At 44.6% G+C, this 24,712-nt stretch overlaps 2 protein-coding genes across 7 annotated transcripts in view; one reads left to right on the forward strand and one right to left on the reverse strand.

The window, feature by feature from the left end:
* Positions 1–22,262, forward strand: PLAGL2 (PLAG1 like zinc finger 2). 3 transcript variants are annotated; one of them, XR_003996559.1, is made up of 5 exons: positions 1–83; positions 3,372–3,759; positions 4,729–5,966; positions 21,255–21,632; positions 22,091–22,262. XR_003996559.1 is itself a non-coding variant. In XM_030533781.1 (4 exons), exons 2-3 carry the CDS (start codon positions 3,497–3,499, stop codon positions 5,948–5,950), a joined length of 1,485 nt encoding a protein of 494 aa, XP_030389641.1. In that variant the 5' UTR covers positions 1–83; positions 3,372–3,496; the 3' UTR covers positions 5,951–5,966; positions 21,255–21,726. The 3 variants fall into 3 exon arrangements, 2 of the variants coding, with proteins under 2 accessions (XP_030389641.1, XP_030389642.1); XM_030533781.1 differs by lacking the exon at positions 22,091–22,262 and having other exon boundaries at positions 21,255–21,726; XM_030533782.1 differs by lacking the exon at positions 22,091–22,262 and having other exon boundaries at positions 4,729–5,324; positions 21,255–21,726.
* The window catches only part of TM9SF4 (transmembrane 9 superfamily member 4), a 27,662-nt gene continuing 18,515 nt past the window's right edge, over positions 15,566–24,712 (reverse strand). For 3 of the 4 annotated variants that reach the window (XM_030533776.1, XM_030533777.1, XM_030533778.1), the window contains exons 8-18: positions 24,508–24,619; positions 23,797–23,867; positions 23,170–23,302; positions 22,436–22,517; positions 22,271–22,346; positions 21,733–21,816; positions 20,672–20,847; positions 19,977–20,040; positions 19,072–19,191; positions 18,357–18,446; positions 15,566–17,778 (exon numbers count right to left, since the gene is read on the reverse strand). In XM_030533776.1, coding sequence (XP_030389636.1) covers positions 17,629–17,778; positions 18,357–18,446; positions 19,072–19,191; positions 19,977–20,040; positions 20,672–20,847; positions 21,733–21,816; positions 22,271–22,346; positions 22,436–22,517; positions 23,170–23,302; positions 23,797–23,867; positions 24,508–24,619 — 1,158 coding nt within the window. In that variant the 3' untranslated portion in view covers positions 15,566–17,628. The remainder of the gene's footprint in view (positions 17,779–18,356; positions 18,447–19,071; positions 19,192–19,976; positions 20,041–20,671; positions 20,848–21,732; positions 21,817–22,270; positions 22,347–22,435; positions 22,518–23,169; positions 23,303–23,796; positions 23,868–24,507; positions 24,620–24,712) is intronic. The other variant, XM_030533779.1, reaches the window with a different exon arrangement.

A 24,712-nucleotide genomic window follows, 5' to 3' on the forward strand; every position in this document is an offset into this window, starting at 1 on the left:
GGCGTCACTCCCACAATGCCCCGCACAATGGGGCCGCCGGGGCCTGAGTCGGAGCCGAGCCTGGCGGGGCCCAGGGGAACGGGGTGAGTGTGGGGACGTGGGGAGCCCCGGGGCAGGGGGAGGAGCCTGCCAAGCCACGCCCCCCGCGAGCGGGCCTCTCCCCGCGGCAGCCGGCCGAGGGGCGCGCCTGAGGGACCCGCGCGCGAGGAGCCGGCGCCGCCTCATGCCCCCTGCCCGGGCCGCGGCTTGGCAGAAGCTTGTGGAGCCCCGACCCCATCCCTGCCCCTGGGCGGCGTGAGAGACCCGCCAGCGTGCGGCGAGGCTGCCCTGGTCCCGATCCGCACGGCGTGGGCCTCGGCTCCCGGCTGCGGGGAGTGCGGGGAGCCCCAGCCCCAGCCCACGGGCACATGCCCCGCACCAGGGGCAGCCCTCATTTCCAGCTCGCTCCTGGTCCCGTGTTTCATCTCCAGCGCTGGCTGCTTGTAGGAGCTCAAACCAGGGAGTCATATCCTGCCCCCACCCCCACTTCTGCCCTGGCCTCTATAGTGATGGTCTCCCAGACGTTGTGCCCGCCCTTCAAAAGGAGAGAATGATGATATATAGGCTGCTTAGTCTGACCTCAGTCCGGGACACTATCATGGGGCAGGCGATGTGTAAATGATAAAGAATAGGAATATAATTAAATGCCAGTCAACATTCAACGTAGTTTGATGGGAAATTGGTCTTGTCAGATTTGATTACATTCTTTGGGAGAAGGGAGCAAGGAGTTTGGTTGATATAAGGTAACTAGATAGGCAAGGTGAGTGAGGTAATATTTATTAATAAAGATGTAATATTCAGAGTTTTGTAAGGCATTTGACTTATTACTGTGTGACATTTCAGTTTTTAAAAAGCACTATACAAGATCAATAAAGCACATGTTAAATGGATTAAGAACAGACAGATTCATGGTATTTGTCAATTAGGAATCATCACAGTCAGTTCTAGGTCCAGTGCTATTCAACATTTTCATCTATGATGTGGAAGCGACTACTAAATTATTGCTCTTAAAATTTTCTAATGACACAAAAATTGGTGGTGTGTTAAATCAGGAGGAAGATGGGGCTGTCACACAATAATCTGGATTGGTTGGTAAAGTGGCCCCATTTCAATAAACTATGTTTTTTAATACAGCCAGAGTAAGGTATACATTTATGAACAAGGAATGCAGGTCATACCTATAGAATGGTGGGGGAGGGGCACTGCGTCCTGAGAAGGATTCTGGGATGATAGTGGACAAGCAAACAACATAAGCTCTGCTGTGATACTGTGGCAAAAAGGGCTAATGCATTCCTTTGATGTATAAACAAGATATAATGAATAGGAGTAAGGAGAGGCAATTTTACCTGTGTATACAGCATTAGTGAGACAGATACTAGAACACTGCAGACAGTTAGTTCCGGTGTGCACATTTAAAAAAGGATGTTGAATTAGAGAGGGTGCAGAAAAGAGCACAAAAATTATTCAAGAGCTGGAGAAAATGCTTTTGTGAGGGATTTAAAGAGCTCGGTCTGTTTCGCTTGTTAAAAAGATGGTTGAAAGATGACAATAATAGTGTAGAAGTATCTTCATGAGGATAAAATAATGGGACACCTGCCAGGCAGTAGCCGACATGAAATTTGAGATTCCTGACCACCCTGGGGAAAGAGGAGAGGGGACCAGCACATTGCTACTGGATTTTAGAGCTGGGGTACCTTAGTTTCTTTTTTATTCTCTAATAGGTGTCTGGTAAAGTTTTCAAGCTATATAAAAACAAATTATCTTTCTTAGTATGACTTCAAAACACAATGCTTATAGATACTAATTCTGGAGTCCTCCCATCCTCACTATTTTCCATTGTCTGAGGGAACCATTTGTAGTGTCATGGTTTCATCCTGTATCCAGGGCCAGTTCTTCTCATCTATTTATAATCTTCATTGGGGCTTTGTCTTAACAGAAGGACTAGTTCTTTCCCTTCCTGGCTGCAGATCTGACCCACATGTGGCACGGCTGTTGATGTGTGGGTACAAAGTTCTTCCCTCATATGCAATAATTGAGAAGGGGTTAGAGAGTTTGATGCTATTTTAAGAAGAGTTTCTCATGCTGCTAAATTTAAAGGAGGAGGATATATTCCATTGTGACTTTGGTAAAAACAATCATTCAAGTTAACCCTTTCCTACCACATGAGGTTGTGGAGATGTACAGAAAACAGTGTGAAGGCAAAACGGGGGAGTGATTAGATTCAAATCTCAGGAGCCTCCTACTAGAGCTGTAGAGAGAAATCAATATGAGTTTTAATCTACTAACAGAAACCCTCCAAGAGGAACAAGAAAATCCATAAGGATACCGCCAAATGTGTAGTTTTGCTGAAAAGCAACTGCTGTATAAGATCATGTCAGACAGTAAAAGGAGGGCTGTCTGTCATTACAGCAGGCTTGTTGATCCAGATAGCCAGGAACAATTCCACATATGGTGGAAAGAAAATTCTAAGACTAGTCAAACTCTGAAACAGAGGCAGCCTACATTAACCTCCCTCGGAGGGTCATATGTGCTTATCTTATTGACCCATTTAGAGGAACTCGCATTTGCTACACAGGAGCTACTTTTGTCAGCTCACCCAACTCTAGGCAGCTGTAGAATACCAAAAAAATGAGAGACACTTTTGGAATTTCTGTGACAGATGCAAGAAGGAAAGCCCAGCAAAGCACAAGAGCGAAATATATGAAGAAAGGGACTAGGGTGAGAAGGGGATGTTAGTTTGAAGTAGTAGATGAGAAAAAGGTGACAAGTTTACAGGAGTAGAGGCACGACCAACCACTATGTTCAAAGGAAATGAATGCCTCAGGCAGCAATGACTTAATACAGTAGTTTAAGTTATGTGATCAGATAATGGTTATTGTGTGGGAAAGTTCTAAACTTCACCTCATTTTATTCATAAAAAATTAGTACAAGTGCTTTTAGGACCCCTGAGATTAAGGGAGGAAGGGGACTGGTGAGAAGGTGACCTGAGATTGGAGAAGAACTTTCTCTCTTTCCTTGGCAGCCTTTTGTGCTAAGAGTGCTCCAGCCTGTTAGGAACATTTCTCCTCACAGAGCAGATGATTGGGTAGCAGGGTTAATCTCATATCCAGATTTTACCCGAGTGGAAGCATTCTCAAACCAATCCCTTGTACCAGGCCATGTTGTATTGTGTTTATTCAGAACAAAATGTGATACAGGAGAATTTCATATGTCAGTGGGCCAGCATAATATGCGTGGCTTCATACAGGCTGTTACTAAGGTATATTTGTACTCATTCAGGTGAACAGCTAGAACGATGCAGTACCTTTACCCCACCTGTTCTATTGTTTCAGATGAAGATTTCTTGCTGTTAAAGTCATATAATTGCAAAGGTTCCACCTCTACCTGGACAGCGTAACAGCAAGTCACCCACAAATATGAGTTCTGCTTAACATGGCCCTGTTCTACTAGGCCTGCCATGACGGCATTTTATACAAATGTTCCTACCTGGATTCAAGATGCAAAGCAGGAGGAGGAGGAGACAGGCTGGAAATTAGTCCCCAGGCAAAGGGGTCGAGAGGCCGAAAGTCAAGGCAAGTGCCAGTGTGAAATTTCTGGGACCTCCTTTACCAATGTGGACAAGCTGAGAACTCACACGTTCGCTCATACGGAGCAGAGACCTTACAACTGCCCTCAGCTGCACTGTGGAAAGGCCTTTGCATCCAAGTACAAGCTCTATAGGTAGGTGACTATGCTGAGTGTGTCCAATTAACAGTTCTCTCCCCTCATAGGACAAGGAGAATCGTGCTACACTGGGGTTTTGTCACATCTAGTGGCAGGGTGGAGGAGAGAAAATCCTTGTTACTTTGCAAGTAGTTAAGTTCCAGGTGTTATCAAATTTCTTTAGCCCCTTCTATCTGAAGACCACACATTACTTTAAAATTTAAGGCCCAGGACAAGTATTTTTTGTTTTATTGATGAGGATATTGAGGCGCACAGGTTAATCTTACAAAGCAAATGGTAGAAGGCTAAGAATCCTTGTCCTATGCTTTAATCACAAAGATCATTTCTGTTACGCTTAGTAGCCAGCCTTGAAGAGCCAGACTTTGGTGCTGAAGAATGGGATGGGATCATTAAATTTGCTAAATAAATTCACTATGAAGATAGGCTGGATGGATCAAGGTTTTTGAGAGGGTAAAGAAAATTCCATCTGTAAGTTTCATGTAAGAATTCAGCCCAAATGGGTAGTGACAAAAGGTTACCACCCTTTGATGGCTGCTGCTGAAATGCACTGCTGGTCTCACTCCAGTCCCCAGTAGACAAGTGTCCAACACAAAAAACTACTAAAGTTGGCACTGGCTAGTTACCCTGGTTGGCAGGCTCAGTAAAGAAGGCAAGAACTGAATGGAAGATTAAAGTATACTTGTGTAGATGTGATGCCTTCTGTCAGGAGTGAAACAACTTAGAAAGGACATTGTGAGGGAAATTTGAAATGCTACTGCCCATGATCCTTTACTGGTTTTGTGGATGGAGGACTTGTGCTTCTGGGGCTGTTAATACAACCACTTTAAAAAGCACTAAAAATTTCACACAAGATTTTAAACAGAAAAAGGTTTGAGGGAATAGGGGGAGAGCTTGCAAAAGCAGCACTTACTGTGCTGTGGGTCGAACACTACCCTAACTTTCCTTCTCTGTTTTCCCTCACACAAGGCACATGGCCACACACTCTGCCCAGAAGCCTCACCAGTGTATGTACTGTGAGAAAATGTTCCACCGGAAGGATCATCTCCGCAATCACCTGCAGACTCATGACCCCAACAAAGAAGCCCTCCACTGCCCTGAGTGTGGCAAGAACTACAACACCAAACTAGGCTTCAGGCGACACCTGGCTATGCATGCAGCTGCCAGTGGTGATCTGAGCTGCAAAGTGTGCCTGCAGACCTTTGAGAGCACTCAGGTCCTCCTGGAACACCTCAAGGCTCATTCCAGGAGGGCATCTGGTGGAACAAAGGAAAAGAAGCACCCATGTGATCACTGTGACAGACGCTTCTACACACGTAAAGATGTGCGGAGACACCTCGTGGTGCACACAGGGCGGAAGGACTTCCTGTGCCAGTATTGTGCTCAGAGGTTTGGGCGGAAGGACCACCTGACCAGGCACATGAAGAAGAGCCACTCCCAAGAATTGCTGAAGATCAAGACGGAGCCAGTTGACATGTTAGGTCTCCTAAGCTGTAGCTCAACTGTGGCAGTGAAAGAAGAGTTGAGTCCAGTTTTATGCATGGCATCCAGAGACATGATGAGTGGTAAGACCTTTCCAGGCATGCTGCCTATGGGCATGTACAGTACACACCTCCAAGCTATGCCAAGCTCAGGGATGCCCCATTCTTTGGTTCCCAACTCTCTTCCACTGGGAATGAGTTATCCTCTGGAATCATCTTCTCCTGTCTCCTCCCCACCACAACCTCCTCCGAAGTACCAGCTCGGATCTACCTCATATTTACCTGAGAAACTACCCAAAACAGAGGTGGAGAGCTTTCTGTCAGAGCTTCCTGGCAGTCTGTCTCTCTCATCTGGTGAGCCTCAGTCCTCCTCACCTCAGCCAGTAACTCTGGACGAGACTCTGCTTTCCAAGAGCCCTGCTAACCTTTCAGAGGCTCTCTGTGCTGCTAGCATGGACTTTTCTCATCTTCTGGGCTTCCTCCCGCTGAATCTTCCTCCATGTAACCCACCTGTGTCAACAGGGGGGCTGGTCATGGGCTACTCACAGGGGGAAACCCAGCCATTGCTTACCACTTTGCAACCTCAACCTCAAGAATCTCCTGGAGCTGGAGGCTCCCTGAACTTTGGTCCCCTTCATTCATTACCCCCTGTCTTCACCTCCAGCTTGAGCACAACCACCCTGCCACGTTTCCACCAGGCATTCCAGTAAGATGACTGTGGCACTGGTGAGCGGATCTTCCGCTAATACTTGCTCAGAGAGCCTTAAAAATGCACAACTCTTGTACTTTTCTGCTGGGATGTGAAAGCTTTTGAAAGCTGTTTCAGACAGGACGATTCTGTTGTCTGGAGGGAGCGCTTGTAGATTGGAACAGCAGATATCCCTGTGCATGTCCCAGTCCTCTATAGTGAAAAGGTTTCAGCTGGTTTTTTTTTTTTTTTTTCCCCTAAATCTGTGAATCAGGAGCCACACTTAGCACTGACCTTCCCTGAGGTTTTGGAGCCTTGTTCCACTTTGGGAAGGGATTGAATCTGAGGAGCTGGGGCTGTTTCAGCTTGAGCAGACTTGGACAAACCTTTTTGAAGAGTCCAACTTTCATTTTTATGTTACCACATTGCAATCCTGGCATTACAACCAGTACCTGCAGGTGAATCAGGAGGAGGGGGAAATCTAGAGACCTATCCCATATGGAGCAGACAGGGGGAGAGCTGTCCTTCCCCATTACCCCCATCCCATCACCTACACAACTTATGCCATTTTGCATCAGTGTTAAGCAATGATGATATCAACACGATGGATGCAGACCACCTCATTTCTCATTGCCTCGTTTCTTTTTGCAGAGCCATCAGATTAGACTCATTCTAGTGATGTTTTTTTTTTAAACCACAACATGAGTCTCTTTCCATCATTACAAAAATAGGAGGCACCAGTGTACATTGGTTTTGTATCTAGTATAGCTAGAATACTGTTTACACAATGAAGTCAGGTAGCACTGATTTCTCCTCTTCACTTGTCACATTTTTCCCCCATGGGGAAAGTAAACTGACTTGGACTACTTCAGCCACTGCCATTTTAAATGGTAGTTCTTTGCACATCCCCTTTGACTTCCCATATGTGTCAGAGGGGGATGGAGCAACTTGGACATCTGGCTCACCTTTGTGGTGTTTGAAGTGAGCCCTTTTAAAAACACCACAACCACACAGATCCTGCCTCGGTATTGGAAACCAAAGCATGTGAAAAAGCAAGGTTTAGAGCTAGTAGCATCAAGTGCTGTCGTACAGGAGACCCAGGTTTGGGAGTGATCTCTGGGCTTATGCTCCATAGGTTAGGCATCGATATGAAGGACAGGGTATGAGCTGACATCTTTTCTGCCACCAGTATGCCAGGGTCAGTGCCCTCCTGGCTGATCCACAGAGCAGCGTCAAGAGACATATTTTGACCTCCACAGTGGAGTGATAGCATGCAAGAGTCAGGAGAAAACAAAACTGGCCCTACTTTTGTTTACACTTAATCACTGTATTTGAACTGTTTCCCCAAACACTAATTGTCCTAACAATAGCTGAGGTCTCTGGGATTACAGTCCCCCTTCCTCTCCTCTAGCCTGGAGTTGGGGGCCTTTTTTATTCCTCCTTTCTCCTGCCATACCCCCTGAACCCTGGGTTCCACTTCCCTCGCCCCATATCATCTGCAGCCCTTGAGTTCTCCTTTGTGGAATCTCCACCGATAGCAAAAAGGTTAAACTTTTAAGGGTCGGTGGACTCCTAGTCTGATCAGCTCGCATAGTCTCCTGTTCACATCATGCTCAGTAGCCCATACTCTTGGGTATGTTAAATCCAGCTATGTTTTAATGCACATCTACAAACACAGACATGCAGCTTTTCATACCTCAGCACATAGGAGCATAACTGGCTAAGATAACCCAGGGAGTTTACCAACATCTCTCTTTACGAACTCCAAAAATAGAGATCTACCTCTATCCTGTTATCTTAACTCCATAAATGAAAGTCAGTTACTGTCCTCCTGCATTCTCTTCTTTCCCAAGAACGTGTCCACCTCCCTCTTCACTTCAGCTGACATTTTTTGCTTCTACCTTCATCCATTTGTCTCAAACCGACAGCGTGCAATTAGTTCTGTTTCATTTGCTCATATACCTGGCTCTTCCTCCACTTTACTCAAGGATTTCCTATAATTTTTTAGTAATATCTTCCTAACCCCAACTGGTGAAAGAGCTGGACCTTGTCATTTAAGTTTAGCCCACGAAACTGCAAAAACTGCTTTCGTTCATATCAGTGTAAGTTTTTACCTCAGCAATATCCTGTGAAAATGAGTTCCCTGGATTAAAAGTAGTACTTCCTTTTATCCATTTTCAAATGTTGCCTTTCAGATTTCAGCAAGTGCCTTCTTTTAATTTGAAAAGGTAAATAGGGGGATCTCAGCTGGTCTTCTCATAACCATTCTTTATTTTGAAATACCTCAGTCATGTCTATTTTTCTCTTTCCAAATTAGTTTCACAATTTCACTTTAAGTCTGATTCCCGTCTTTATATATATATATTTTTTAAACAAAAGCAAATATGGAAAAAAATTCAGAGAGGTGATCAAAACTGAAAGCGTTATTTAGATTTATGCAGTGTCATAATAATTTTTCCTCATCTCTATATTTGTAACATCTGATTCTCTTTTGGGTTTTTTTTGCCTTCATTGTGCTTTGAGAAGAGGTTTTCACTGAAATATCTTCAGCGGTAGCCAAGTCGACAGCCAGGCAAATGCCTCTATTTTCTACAAATACACTCTCAAAAAAATCAATGGAATTCACTTCACTAGGTTTTGCACCTCTTGGTTTGCTTTCCATGGCTATTCTAGCAAGCAACTTTAAAAGGATGTTCACATATAAAATGGTTAACCAACATTAGGGAATATATTAATGGAAAGCAAGTCTGGAACTCAAACCAACTGTTTACTTTGGGAACTTGATGCAAAGATTCATCCTGACCCATAACAGGTCCTGTTGAGTTCAATGGATATAGGATCAGACACTAAGTGTGCAGATAAGATTAAAATGTTAAGTGTTGTAAATACCATTGTGGACATAGAAATAATGCAAAAGAGATCTAGCGAGATGGGAAATAACTAAAGAGATTCATGCAGGACAAATGCAAGTTAAAACATCTTGGGGGAAATAAAGAATTGGAAAGGAGATTTGGAAAGCAATATTGTGAAAGACTAAAGGGGTGATAGAGGACAGCAAGTTAGATGTATGTTTACAATGAAATGTGACAACAAAAAAGCCCTGTGGGATTTTAGACTGGATAAAGCAAAGCAATTCATAAGAGGAATCAATTTCTATAACTGGTAAGACCTCATCTGTAATAATTATATTGGCATGTACGTAGTGGTTTACATCCCTAAGGCCTGGGCTACGCTAGCGGGGGGTTCAAACTAAGATACGCCACTTCAGCTACGCTATTCGCATAGCTGAAGTCCAACTTTCTTAGTTCGATTTACCTGGCCGTCCTCACAGCGGCAAGTCGACTGGCGCGGCTCCCTTGTCGACTCCGCTTACTCCTCCTGCCAAGGTGGAGTATGGGCATCGATTAGCAGATCGATTTATCACGTCCGGACGAGACGCGATAAATCAATCCCCGATATATCGAACACTACCCGCCAATCCAGGGGGTAGTATAGACGTACCCTGTGTCTCCTACCACTTATAACTGAATATCATTTGCTCCATATATAAAAAATAGGGATAATGAGACAGAGGTTAAAGTCAACATCAAAAGTTCAGAAGTGCCTTTTAAGAATCTACATTTGGCTTGCTCAGTGGTAGAACCCATGAATCAACTTCTTGATTCTAGCCCTGCACCATGCCTGATCATGCTGTGTCCTAGAATTCTGTATGTTTATAAGCACCACTGAACCAGAAGGTCATAGACAAATTGAGTTTCAGAGGAAAGCAATTAAAATGGCTAAGTGGCTGGAGGGGCTCACTTTAAAAAGAAATTAATAGAAATAGACACCATGTAATGACCCTCAAATTTAAAGACCCAGGATAGAGAGAGGAATTACTGAGGGTAGTACAAGGGGGATAATAAGGAAAGTTTAGGTTGAATAGCAAGAAGGCCGTCAGTCTCCCAGTGGAAGTTCAGATGTTTCAGACTAGACTGGCTCAATTTTAGTAAATATACAGTAAGGAATAACCCTGCACTGCCAAGGGGGTGGGCTTCCTGGTCCTTTCCAGGCTCAGATTTCTAGAACTCGGAGAATGTCACTCACCTAGATCTTTCCCCTGAGGAGTTACAGCTGGTTCAAGAACCCTTCTGTGTGCAGGTAGCATAAATAGGAAGAAACAATGTCCATTACTTTGCATTTGTCTGTGCTGAATTTCATCTGCCACTATGTTAGCCACTTACCTGGTTTTGCTAGGTCCTTCTTGAATGCTTCATAATAGCGCCTGCTCTTTAACCTGAGTAATGTTGGAAAATCGCCTCACTGTTCATCCTCTTTTCCAGGTTAAGTGGATGATAGATTTGATTACTTTTGTTTGGAAGCTTGGCTCTTTGTTCTTTTAATTCCTTCAGCACTGACAGGTGAACAGCAGCTCTCTAGGTGACTTATTGTAATTCAGGCTGGAGTTTCCCCATCACTCCTTTCTGACATTGGTGCTTTACCTTCACTGCCTGGAAAAAAATAATCCTGCAAAAGGCATTTCCCAATCATTTAAGATGCTTTCCCAGTCTTCGTACATTCTGGTCATCCCTTTTACTCTCTTCCAGACCCACTGATTCTTTCATGGGCTGCCTCTTTGTAGTTAATTGCTCTTCAGGTTCCCCCTTAACCAGATTTTGATAATTTTCAGTTGATCGAGAGTGTAGGTGGTTTTCTTGTCCGTAATGATCTCAGTAATTACGCCCATAGTCCACAATTGTCACCACAGACAGCAACAGCCAAAGTCTCTTTAAATTACAACAGTAGTTAGACTTATTGGGCTTGCGTACACAAATCCGGCACCAGACATCTAGTATCCAGAATGTTCTATGCTGGGAACAGATCACTGTACAAATTGTTTAATCTCCCTAAAACACTATAAATGCACTTCTCCCAAAAAAACAGAGTGGAACCTGCTTATAGCGAAATGGTTTGCACAGAAGTGTATCATTTAAAAGGTCTTTCCATCCTAGCTGGTCAATATTTCTTCATCTCTGCTCCTACAGCCACTTGTATCATTTTAATCCCCTCTCTGTATATTTTAATCTTCGCACTGAGACGGCTGATATCTGGGATTCTGAATACCGCTCATTTGATTTTTATACTCTGCTGAGGGGCGGTGTTGCCTAGTGGATAGAGCACTGGATCAGGACTCTGGAGACCTGAGTTGTTTGCAGATCTACCACTGGCCTGCTGGGTGACTGCAAGCAAATCACTTCTCTTTCTCAGTCCCCTTATCTGTAAAATGGGCATAAAGATGATACTTCCCTCCTTTGTAAAGTGCTTTGAAATCAATAGATGAAAAAGCACTAGTTCAGAGATATGTCAGTAATAATACCTACGAGTTCTTTCCTTTCACAGGACACCCTTGTTTCCAGTCCTGGACCTGTTTTTCCAATGTTAATTGGTCAGTCCCAGGTTCTCACTATACTGCCCAATAATGAGTTTGTGTTTGTCTACCTTAGATCTAGAGAGATTGACTTCCATTTCCTCTTTATTCTTTGAGGATGCCAGCAGATTACAAACCAGAACCTTTGTTTAGAATCCAACTGTACTCTGAGTCTCACTGTTTTGGCATGATTCTCATTCCTTCGGCCTCAGCACAGGCGAGAGCTCATACCTACCAAGGTAGTTTCATAGACTGCTTATTAGACACTTCCTCTCCTTTCTATAAAGGCAGGTTCAGCAAAACCCTTTGAGTTGATCACCAAGAATATTAGACCTTCAAAATGGAGAACACACAAGAACTTACCACTTTACTTTCAATTGGAAAACTAAAAAAAATCCACATTTTGCTTCCTGTGTTACTAGTAGGGTACTGGAAACTATATGTACAGTCTTACAAGAAAAAAAATCTGAGCAGTATCTCCTCATACATGAAACCAGGTGCTCAGTTCTATCGTATGCTGTACATGTCCCTCCCCTCAGCCATGCAATCTTGCTTCCCACCAGCCTCATTCACAAAGTGAACACAAAACTTGGAAAACAGGGAAAATCATTTCAAATTATGTTCTTGCAACATGTAGCAAGAGAAACCAGTGAAAGTGACCAGGAAACTTAAAGCCTGACAGAAGAAAACAGCGAATTTGGGATTTTATTTTCATTTATTAAACAGGGCACTTGCACAACCCTCAGAGTGAAAGCATCTGAAATTCCTTATTTTTTAAGACACAAGCATATTTTAACAATTCTTCCACTCCATTGCTGTATTCTTAGTGATTAGCACAGGCACTGCATCTTACTCTGAAAATGCTATAAAATCAGAACAGGTCTATTGCATAAGATATGCTGAGATGATAAAGGGAGAGCTCTGTGTGAAACAATTTCTGCAGTACAGGAATACCACCATGTGTCACTCAGAGAATGGGTCCTAATTAAATTAGATATCCAACTGAAAAGACCAGTTCACATTTGGCATCTGTGCCAGCAAACCCAATTTCTTTCTGCATTTTGTTGTTCCTCTTCAAGGTAACGTACCATTAAGGTTTCTGCTTGTGGAATTCACCAGGACATTCTGTTCAGAGATGCAGCCTTTGGCAAGTTTGGAGAAAGAACCTGAATTTCAGCTCTTTCTGAACGCTGAAGTCTGCCTAGCCGATTTGATTGCTTGTGCTGAAAGCCTCATGTCTTGAGCTTATGAGTTCTCCCCACCCCTTTAGTGCCTCATTAAGTTCTTGATTTTTTTTTGTAGTTTTTCCCTAATAACTAGGAGCTGTTTTAGAAAGTTTTTGTAACATTTGTATCAATATTTTACTTTAACAAGGATATTTAACTAAAAAAAGAGAAAGAATTGCCTTAGTGTAGGTTCAAAAACTGGGTGGTAACAAAAGGGACAGTGCAGGGAACTTCTGGAAACCACCCAGATTCATCCTTCGAAGTAGTCAAGCTCTGAACCTGCTGCTGGAGGAAAAGCTACAGTGGCCTTCGCAGCTATGGCAAACTCAGGCTGAGGATCCTCTTCAAGTCAGGGTGAACTTTGTCACTAGTGGAACAAATTCTGCCTTCAGGCTCCAGTACACAGGAGTGGAACCTCCAAGGGCAGTATTTGGTCCAAAGGCTGGGGGCACCCCTTTCCAAAAGCAGCAACTTGGAATTTCTCTGCTTCTGTAGCTGGAGTGGAAGGGAGTCAGCATCTTTTTTCTATTACCAGGGATGCAACTCAACCTTTTCCATGCTGCACTTTCAGAGCACCAGTTCCCAACTTCCTTTCCGACAGCCACAGCTGTCAAGGCCAGCAGCTTCCCCTCCTTAAAGCTGGATTATTTTTTTAAAGAAACTTTCTAGCACTTTTATACACACAGTGAATAACCTCTTTTTATTGGAGTATTTTTGGGCTTTATATAAAACAAGGTTTTGAATTGTAAAAATTATCAAGTGCCATTAGGAAATGTACAGCTCATCTCTGTTAAATTAGCTTTTCCATTGTCTTACAGAATTAAGTCCAAAATGAAAGGGTTTTTTATAACGAAGTTGTTTATTAAAAATGTTTGAACTGTCTGCCTTGAACTTGCACTTTCTCTCAGAGGCTGAAGCCCAGGGTAGATCACAAAGCTCCAATTCTTGATATGGATGTGGATGTACTTTTAATTTCTGCCTTCATGTATATGGAGTATATCTGAGTTAATGGATAAAAAGGCAGTTCTCTTGTGTGTGTCTTTATGGGGCTGGTTCTGTTTATCTTGTACCAATGAAGGGATGAGAATACAGTATTTTGGAGGCTTACATTTAAACACCCTGGCCACTTGATTAAAGGTAAAGCTACCGGCAGTGTTGAAACATGACTGTTCCTGGTACCTTAGTACCAGGAACCTTAGCACCATTTTCCTGACCAGAGTGAACAAAAGTCTTGTTTACTTTCAAGGAAGCATGCTAGCTAATTCCCCCATCTGTATTATACAAAATCAGTCATAGCGGGAACCTGTTCATAACATAGTTAAAAATGCAGTATCAACTTGTAGTGTAGGCTAGAATTGTGCTCAAGTATTGAATGAGATTAAAAGTCATACATCCACACTGCACCACTAAACCACAGCAGGAAATTTTCACATTACACTATGAATTCAAGCAGGCTACAGATAGTAGACAGAACCTGTAATGCTTCTCAAAAAAAAAAATCCCTATTAAAAGTACTAGCGACAATCTTGTTTTGACAGTTTGTTGATAATGTGATAAACTGATATGGCAACAAGTCTTTGATAGGTTCTGCTGAAGCTTTTAAATCAGGAATCAGAAGTTACCAGAGTCAATCCCTTAAGCACCCACTGATGGAAGTTAAACGGCTGTTGTATCATAAATAATATTTTACATGTAAGGCACTTTTAAGAGCACTTCAAACATTAAAGTTTCACAGTACCCATTACAAGGGGATCATCCCCATTTTACATAGTTTCCCTGGGTCACTGGTCCCACCTAAGTAACTTGCACAACCACACACAGCAACTCATTGGTAGAGCTAGGACTAGAACCCTACAAGCCTGGAACTAGTTCTGCTTTAACCTCTGCACAGTCCTCTCTCAGAAGAAGCTAAGAGCCCTACAAATGAACCTTGATTTCCATGCAAGTAAAGAATCCAGCACCTTTCCTCTCCAGAGATGTTTTAATGCAATCTGCATTTCTTAAAAGCTTCACTAGCCCAACGACTGTGGTCAGATCCAGACAAAATAACTAGGAATGTGGGAGGAACCATGCATCCTCTCAGACATTCTCTTCATGACCCTAAAACCTCCACTAGTCACTTCCTAGACTTCAAATTGCTGTTTTCCAGGCTAAACAATATTGCAGAAACCCCCAAAAAAGAGTTAAGAGTGGCAGTAAGTGGCCACCTACCAACCAAGCAACCATTAATTGATCTATGCAGAGAGGCAGGTGCAGATCTAAATTTCTTAGCTTGACAGAACTTTGCAGGCAGAAAGGAACATGTATTAAGTTGTACAGCTCAGCCCAGCCCAAGTTCATTGTATAGATAACAGCAAATTGTCACTTCCTAACCACACATAAGTCTGTGATGAGCCCTGTAGGGGCCTGTACATCACCACCACAGTAATCAGAGCTAAAGATGGAGATCCAGCTCTCCTCTTTTTGGGAAGGATACTTTTGGGAGACTTAGCCAAAGTGTGAAAAGAGAGCCCCTGCCTAGCCAGTCACTGAGATTTAGGGTGAAATTGCTGCTTTAATAACTTCACATGCCTGCACCAAGCTGCAGCAATATTTCTGAACTCAAACTGCTCTTCCATCACATCTCCAATCACTTTATAAATGTGACGCCTAATTCCTTAACCCCAACCACAGGAGACAGAGGAGTATCCTCTCCATTTTACAGGTGACAAAACTGGGAGAGAGAGGTTAAGTGCTTTGTCTAACATCACACAGGAAGTCAGTATCATAGCCAAGAACAGAACCTCAACTCATGTTATGTTTTAGCCACGTGATTGTGTTTCAGTTCCCCTCAGTATGAAGAGCATGTTGCACTGGTAAGAGCCTAAATGTTACAGTGAAGTTTGCTGGAGCAATAAAGTTAAGTTTTCTCCCTAAGTAGATTCACATTGTACTTCCTATTGCAATTACACATCAAGCTTTATCATCTTTTAAGAACAAAAGATTGGGTCACAACCGGTGTTATGGGAGAGAAGACCATGAAAGGCTGCTCACACAGGACAACAGGACAATGGCATATTTATTTACAGTAGGACACAGAATACATACATTAATTAAAAATACAAAGTAGAATACAGAGAACAGTATGGAGGAAGAGAAATTAATGCTGGCTTAAACTCTCCACTAGGAAATCAACCAGAATCTCAGAGAGAAAGATATTTTAAATCACCACAGTTAACTAGTGAATCCCATGTTCCCACTTTCCATCTGATTCTGGGCTGGGTAACTGAAGATTATTAGGTGAGAAGTAATGCACAGGAGAAGCTGAATGGTTTAGGAGTCTAGTTTTCCATTCTTCCTGCTTGGGGAGTGAAAGGTCACCATTAAAAGTCAAAACCACTTACACAGTACGGACTGTTAAGGTGATACCCAGGGCACAGAAAGCCTCAAATATGCGCGATGCACTGTTAGCAACGGAGAGAAGTTTTGTTTGGTGTCGCGTCTATTCTGTCTTTGACTCCTATCACTGTCACCTGTGACAGAGCAGAATATTTGCAGATTTTTTCCCCCGTCCTGTTGAAGAAATAAAAGGAATTCTTATAGCTCTGACTAAAGTGGCCCCACAGATCTGGGGATGGAGGGAGGCTTCACTGCAATTTGGGACTAGATTTGCCAGGAGACGTAGTTTTGTTTTAAATGAGTCAAATAAAAATTCAAATGTATTTTTAAAAGCACCTCCCGTGGCCAGAGCCAGGCATCCAACTACGGGAAAGGAGGAACCCCCTATAGAATAGCACTCCTGGGCTATTCCTGACAGCTCATCGCATTTGGCAGCGAAGAGCAGAATGCAGGTTACTGAGGTGTGAATCTTCCCTGCTCTCTGGAGGCAAAGTGTCTGAGAACAGGAGACAGGAATTGAGAGCAGGATCAGCCAAGAGACACAGTAGATGGGACGGATACCTCTCCTTTAAGAAATAGAAGTGGGAGGAAATCCTCAGGAACCACCGACTTCATCTCCCCCTGGCCACTTCCAGACGGCTCCATGCACTTGTAGTAGACATGTCTCCACACTGATGCAGAGATTTCTTGGCACTAAAGCAACGCAGTAATGAGTTTCTCTACACAGGGCTTTACCCAACCTCAGAGGCCTCTCCTAAGTAGCATGACTATCCTGTTTCCTCAGATAGCCAAAGCAATTAATGGAACAAAACCATGTGGCCATCTCATAAATGTTCTCCAGGGTACACGGCCTTGTGCTCTAGAATCAACAACTATTTATGCTGCTTCTGGTACAACTCCATGTTCTGCTTCTTCACGCTGCCAGTAAAGGTGACCCAGCTCTTCCATCTTCCAGAAGAGAATCACTCCTGCCCTCCTCTGAGCCCCTCCAGTTTATGCATCTGGGATGTTATACACTGTCCAAAGTAGGGGGAGGGAGAAATGGTGCAGAGGGTTACGGTTCTCAAGCCATCTCAGAGTGAAATTGCACTTGCCAGATTCTGAATGGCACTTCCATGGAACTGTAAACCAGATGGAACTGAAATCGCTGTAGTCAAAGCAAGCCAGACTCATTCATGCAGGGGAAGCCTTTGAGATTCTCCTAGCTCACCATGGACTGAAGCACCCTCCACCTCTTCCAAGCAGAACCAAGACAGGAGACAAACCCTGTGTGTTAGTGGTCTGAAGACTCTCCCTGAACCCAAGTGCCATAAGGGCTGAAAAAAATGTTTCACAAATGTTTCCATTGCTGATCAAATCCATTCGTTATTCAACATAATCAAAAGAATGAATGAGCAAAAAAAGGGGCTTACTTACATAGAGGATATTTTTCTGCTAAAAATCCCTCAAAACTGGAATAAAATAGTAAATTTAAAATGCAAGGTATCTACACACCCTCCCCCAGAAGTAGCCCCAGAATCCATGTACGCTGTGCCAAAAGTTACATTCCAAAATGAGCAGGAGTTTATTTCTCTTGTCACACCCCCATTGGGTTTTGTTTCCTTAAAAGAACTGGGAAAGGATCCCCCTCTTCCTTTCCAGGAGGAAATGCACACAGAGGTGTCTGCGTTGTGCTGAGTCTGTGCATCTTCAGTCTATTTTAACCGCAGCATAGATCTTACGGACAAACATGTAGGCTGCGTAGAAGCCAATGGTGCCAGTGAGGAGCCAGAAAGACAGGACCATGAGAGCAGTGTAGCCAAAATAGAGTAAGGAGGGAATGAACTCAACGATATCCAGCTAGAATAGACGAGAAAAAGCCAAGTGAGCCTTAATACAAAGTGATGCTAAGAGTTAACTCCCCAGCTCAGTCAATGGCCTATTCCTCTTCCACAAGAGGATGGTTGAGGGAAGCAGAGTGAGGAAAGAAAGCACAGGATAAGTTAGACATGGAAGCTAAATTCCTCTCCCCTTAGAAGATGGAGCTCCCTCCAAGTTATAGCTGGGATTCACTTTGGGGGGTGGGGGGGGAAGAGGGTAAAGCCCAACCTGAATTTCACCCCAGCTGGGGATGATCCCCCCACGGCAGAGTTTGAGAACATTAAGCAAACATTACTCCCAATAGATGGATGCAGGCCAGACTGGAGTCTACAAGTACCTGAACCTTCTTGAACTTGAATAGTGTAATTAACAGAATCATCTCTAGAGACACAAAAGAGCACTGGACAATGAACAAAAGAAGATACTGCAGAGAAAGAAGATACTGCACTGGCAGGGGGATGGACTAGAACCAGATGACCCAATAGGTATTCTCTCTTCAAATTCTACTATGCCCTCCGGGAAGATAGAGGCTTTTACACAGTGGGGATTGACAATACCTTATTCACAAAGTAAAAGATGGCATAAATCAGTACATAGAAGGCAGATCCTCCAGAAACCAAGAAGGTCCTCCACCACCAGCGATAATCCTGACAGGGTAGAAGAGAGAGAGAGACTGCATTACTCCAAGGCTTCATTTCCCTCTTGGGCTCCTAGGTACACATGACCCACAGTGCCTCCTTGGTCCAGATGGGGTACAAATTATCTCCTGAGGCAGGTAGCTTACCACCCTCCTTTTTTCAAAGGAAAGCCACCATTTGGGGAATCATTCATCTTGAAAGAAGAAACTACTATGAATCATTTACAAATTGTTTTAAGTATATTAGAGAACAAATAATGAACAACGAAACAAAGCCAGCACCTTACCAGGCCACTGTTATGGCATATGCCATGGGAAATATGACAGAGCCCTCCCTCAAATATCTGCAGATTGGAGGTATTTCTCCAGGAAATTATACTTGAAACAAGTCTTCCTGCACCTGTCTTTTGCAGCTTCCTTTGAGACAGAGTCTGGGCTCCATCCTGCAAGGTGCTCAGCAACCTCACACCCTTTGAAGTCTGTGGGAGTTGAGGGCATTCAGCACCTTATAAGCTTAGGCCTCACATCAACGGACTAGACTTCTGTGGTGAAGTAACAATCAAGTAACAGCACTTCTTGAAAGACACAGGGTCTATTCACAAATTGCTACTGAAACTGCAATGGGTAAGTCTCACCTCAGCACAGAGCTGGAAATATACCATAACGATGCTGATTTGGGAGCAGGATACCACCAGGATTATAAAAACCAGGAAGAGAAAGCCAAAGAGGTAATAGAACTGGTTCTCCCAGATCGCCTGAAACAAAGACAGTGTAAGTTCCTCACACAACACTGCAACAGACGACACTGGTGTAACTCAATAGACATTAATCTAACTTTTCATAACAGCTGACCCAAGTAACAGTAAGTGGTTTGCTCACTGCTAGGGTGGGTCCAGCAGATACATGAAGCCTGTTATACTTTACAACATGCCTTGAAAGGCATTAGGCTAAAAGAGGAAATTCACAAAGCTAAGCAAGAAATAGCTGCCTGGACCCTGAAAAGCTAAGGGAAAGGGGCCAAGCAATCTCAGGGACACAGTATGAGGCGGGAAGAGCCACCATGGTGACACCTTCCTTCCCAAGATAAGGATTCTTGCTTATGGAGCAGGTCTTCGTTCTCCACAGTAACAAGACCCCTATAATTTCTTCTGGTCACTTCCATGTGAAGGTGAGAAATGGGAAGAAACTGCACTTGTCTCATCTGAATAGCTTGACACCTGTGGTTTTTATGCTTTGTAGCAACCGTAGGGCATCCCTTCACCCTGGCTGTCCTTAGCCAACAATAACCCAAAAAGATTCTGTAGGATCAAATCTAATCCATGACATCTTCCAAGAATCCCAGCAAGAAAACAGTCTGGAAGACCTATGGTCCAGTGCTTCCCATTCACAGGGCCATAAAGGGGCAGCAAAGCTGTTACCCACTCCCTGCATGCACACGCCAAGATAGGTCTACTCCAGGTGGATAATCCCTCTCTCCTTAAAGGCACAATGCAGAAGTGGTAGGATTCTTATTTTAAAAAGAGGTGGATTTGGTGCTTACACTGAAGATGAAGAACAGTTCAATGAACATGGCTCCAAAAGGGAGAATGCCAGCCATAAGAATCCTATGAGTGAAGGAGAAATTCTGTTACCAGCAAAACATGACTGTCTTTACTCAAAGACTAGAAAAACCACCACCCAGACCCAGATACACTTAGGGTCAAAGGATACTGCTAAGAACATAAGAATGGCCATACTGGGTCAGACCAAAGGTCCATTCAGTATCCTGTCTACCAACAGTGACCAATGCCAGGTGTCCCAGAGGGAATGAACCTTACAGGTAATGATCAAGTGATCTCTCTCCTGCCATCCATCTCCACCCTCTGACAAACAGAGGCTAGGGACACCCTTCCTTACCCATCCTGGCTAATAGCCATTAATGGACTTAATCTCCATGCTGCTGGAATAAGTCTCTCACAATTAAATAAGCAATTCCTGCTTTTTTGGCACTTACTAAATGTCATTAGATAGATAGTTAGGAGGTACTAAGATACAGACCAGGGTACATTTACTATTTCTCTGAGCAGCACAGTGTTACAATGAGTAAAGTGGGGTGCAGTGAGAGGGGCTGCCCACGCACCTGCAATTCACCTGTGATGTCCAGAGACCACCAGATGGCTGACTTGTACAGTGGCCAGAGGGACTTGGGGGAGTCTTCTAATAAACCACCAGATTTACTACACATTTGCCACTCACCCAACGAATCTGTTCATGTACCACCTCTGCTCCGGGATCTGCCTTGGAATCTGATTGGTCCGCACAGGATTATCATATGGCTGTTTGCGAAATCCAAAGTAGTATCCCAGGTAGACCAAGGGCAAGGAGATACCGAACCACATGCAGAGCAAGGCCACCATGGTGGGGAAAGGAACCTGGAACCACAGCAAGCGTCACCACTAGGGTCCTAGCAAGTCTACTCACTAAATTCTCCAATGCCAAAAATCAGACAAGACTTGTCAAAGTCCGGCTCACCAACCAACCATGGGATGTCAGTGAGGGACCAGAGGTGGCTCCTCATCACATCATGGGAATGCTTTAGATTCCACCATTCACACTGGCTTTAAATTAGCTCTGTTTCTGGGAGCACGGATTCCCCCACAACTGAAGATCCTGATACCCTGAGTCCCTCTGAATCCTGGAGGAACTGAGGCTCTGGCCATTTTTAGGCAGAGACTCTGTACTGACCATACAGGACAGAGCAATTAGAACCTAAACCCAAGAGGCTATGTCCCATAGCAGCCAGTTTTATCTAATCTCTCATTCTTTCGTGTCCCCACAGGTAACAACTCCCCTGCAGCATCTTAGCTACAGCTGGAAATGCAGCTGATCTGGGCTCCACACTGCCTGGGGTTCAGGCATCCCTTTCACTTCTCCCTGGAGCCCTCCTCACATCCTACTTGTGTCCAGGGATAGCTTCAAATACCTCATGGTGTGCAGGCAAGTCCTTTTCAACATGCACTTATTTGCTTTTTTAAACTGTTCCTGCCTTTGTGTGTTTGCTTGTCAGACTGTGGCCCTCTCAACAGGCACAACCAAGGAGAGTCCCCTCACCAGGGCATTTGCAGATGGAACACTTCCCTTCAACAGCATTCTGGACCCCACCAGCCTAAACCTGCTTTGAGACACTCACCATTACAGGCCCAGCTCTTGACTGCAGGTACCTCCATAAACTAGAGGAACCCAGAGATTAAGCACCCTCCCAAGAACTCTATGATCACCCTACCCAGCCAGGTTTGCAAGGAGAAGTGGGTACACACCGCTCCAGAGGAGTGCTTCCCCCATATGAAACAGTTCAGGACAAAGCAGATACCAAAGACTACACCAGGGTACAGGGTTGCCGTCTGTGGGAAAGAGCATATGTTAAAAGAGAGAGTGGGAACTCATTATCCCCCAGGTCACTGGTCCCCAAACTGGGGGGGCACGCCACCCTTCAGTCTCCAACCACTGCCTGTAACCTCCATTATGGACAGGGGGGGGGGGTAGGGGGAGACAGGACGACGTGAGGAAAAGTTTGGGCATCGCTGCCCCAGGTGTTCTTAATGGGCTCATCACTGGGGTAAAATTAGGTGCAGAAAAAAAACACCCCTCCACTTCATGCATGCCTCTTCTTGTCAGTTTCCCGCCCACAGAGTTGCCAGGACCCCAACCCCACACCAAGCTTCTCTCTCTCTGATACAGCCAGGCAATCCCCACCTGCTCAGCAATGCCTACAGCAGGATTCTTAACTACGATCAAAAGCAAGAAGTGTATTCTGCCTTGGGCAAGCATGGCAAAGAGACTCAAAGAGTCACTTACACAGAAGGCCCCTTTCTTCCATCTGTGGCCTTTTAGCGTCCGATAGAGACGGCCAGCAGAGAACCCACCAAAAACCCTGGGATGGAAAACAGCAGAGAAGCCAGGTTATCTCCCATTACCTGACAGGCAACAGTATCACGGTACAAGGGCAGGAGACACACCTACCCCATGAACATGAAGAGAAAGCAGGCTGTAGTCATCAGGGCGCCCCGGCTAGAAGGCGACAGCATCCCCAACATGGCAACAACTGCAAAACAAAACAGGAGAGAAAGATGGCAACTGATGGACATGCTCTAGCGAATGCTCACTAGAGGAGCCCTGGTTCACATCATCTGGCTGGAGAATCCAGCAGCCTGGGATCGCTTCACCTCCCACACAGAACTCATTTTCTCAGGTCAGACCTGAGACCAACAGCCTCTGGTGGCCAGAGACAAGGAGGGAGATAAGACTCTTCCACGTAGCACCAAGGCTTTGGTCTCAAATAGTAGCAATACATGTCAAACCTCGTAGTGTTTCTAACTACATTAACAGGTGCAGCTCAGGAAGACTGTGTGCTTTGCCTTTTAGAGTCTGCCCACAACTCCACCAGCCAGCCCAACACAGAGCTCTCAGATCACTGGTGGACCCCAGCATCCAAACCACTCAAAACCAGCTGACACTACATAGAAAAATATGGTGCTTTCCTTAGGGAAAGGCACCTAGAAACCTGGAACTACTGAGTATGGCTCTATAGTCTGAATCTGCCCTGAAACAGGACATAACCAGCAAATGGAGAGGCTCATCCTGAGACAAGGCAAGCATCACCTGCTCCTGAAGCTCTGCTGGTGATCAGGCCTATATCATTAGATAATTCTCCTTCCCCTCTGTTAAGGCTGCTCAAACCCAGTGGTGATACTCACAGATAACTATCAGGATCATGCAAAAGAGTTGAATTCCAGAGCCCAGTAGTGAGCTGAGAATCATGGGATATTGTGGAGGCCTGAAGACATCTCCATGCACAAGTTTCCAACCAGATTCCTCCATTGTATCTTCCTGTAGCAAAACCAGAAAAGGGGGCATTAAGATTCTATCACCCAGATGGAAACACAGGCTCCTTCAGGATGTCACACTCTCCCTACACCAATTTCCTTTCAGGGATTCCATCATTCTGACAAGAGACGGTGTTCTTCTTGGGTTTTAAACTGAAGGTCTCTAAACACAGCTTTAAGATCTGGATTGTCACATACCAAGACACCTGTCCACTGAGCTAGCTACTCACTCAGTAAGTCTGGAAGAGTTTAATCACGTCAGTGGTAATGAACCCCCAGCAGCATGGCTGAGCAGCTCAGCTGCTGAATGCACCAGTGGCTCGCCTAACCAGCCTATCCTTCCCATCAGTTTATTACAGAACTGCCCCTCCCACCTTCAATAGTGCTCTCTAACAAAGTGGGGGTGGAGGAAATGCATCAAGTCTTCAGAGAAAGGCCCCTTCCCACATGTTCTGGTTTTACACAGCTCCCCGGCAGGAGAATAGATACATTTCGTACAATGTCATCTTCCTTGTTGTAGTTGGCAATGTCCTTCCTGAGAGTGCGGATAATGATCATGCTGAGAATACCTAAAACACACAAACCCAGAGTGAATGAGACATTGTTACAAGGCTCTCAAGTAACCCTGCCATGCCTACTCTCCTAGATGCTACAGAACCACAACTTGGACTCAGGTCCTTGGCTCATTCCTTCTGTGCTTGGTCCCACACGACATGACTTAGGCAACTCAGCTGCTCTCCCAGAGCCTACTCCTGCACCACTACTGTCAATTGGAGCTTTGTCATTGCCTTTAGTGACCATAGGATCAAGCCCTCAGAGGGCAAAGAATAGTACTTATGCACAAACAAGGCCATGTTGTCTTTCCAGATTTGTTCCCAGTCTCCCTACTAAGCTGTGGAGCTCTAAGGAGCAGAGACAGTTGCACACCAATACTCGTGAGCATGGTGTGTGGCAGAAGTCAAAGCGTGAATGGACTCCTCCACCCCAAAGTCCAATTGGACCATACAAGAAACAAAAGCCAAGGGCTGACTCCAAAGGTGCTGCCTGGGGTGGGAGTTTTACACAAACTAACCCGTGTCAATACCTTTTGTTTACTGCACCTATTTGGGAATTCAGACATGCCCACCTGCAGCTGACGTTTAAAGCAAGTTCCTGACCCCCAGTGGCTAGCAATGGGGAGATTAACCCCCACCACAAGGTCTCACTCACCTGATAGGAAAAAGACAACCACGACTGAATTAATGATGGAAAACCAGTGGATCTGCACATCACTCATGGTCAGGTAGGTGTCCCAGCGAGAAGCCCATTTAATGTCACTCTCCTGGAGAGAGTGAGCAGCATGTTCAGAAACTGATAAGACACCCCAAAGCCATCAGCTCCCCCTTCTTGCTCATCAGTGTACCCATACACCACT

The sequence above is a fragment of the Gopherus evgoodei genome, chromosome 14 (assembly GCF_007399415.2).
Source record: "Gopherus evgoodei ecotype Sinaloan lineage chromosome 14, rGopEvg1_v1.p, whole genome shotgun sequence".
Taxonomy (NCBI): domain Eukaryota; kingdom Metazoa; phylum Chordata; order Testudines; family Testudinidae; genus Gopherus; species Gopherus evgoodei.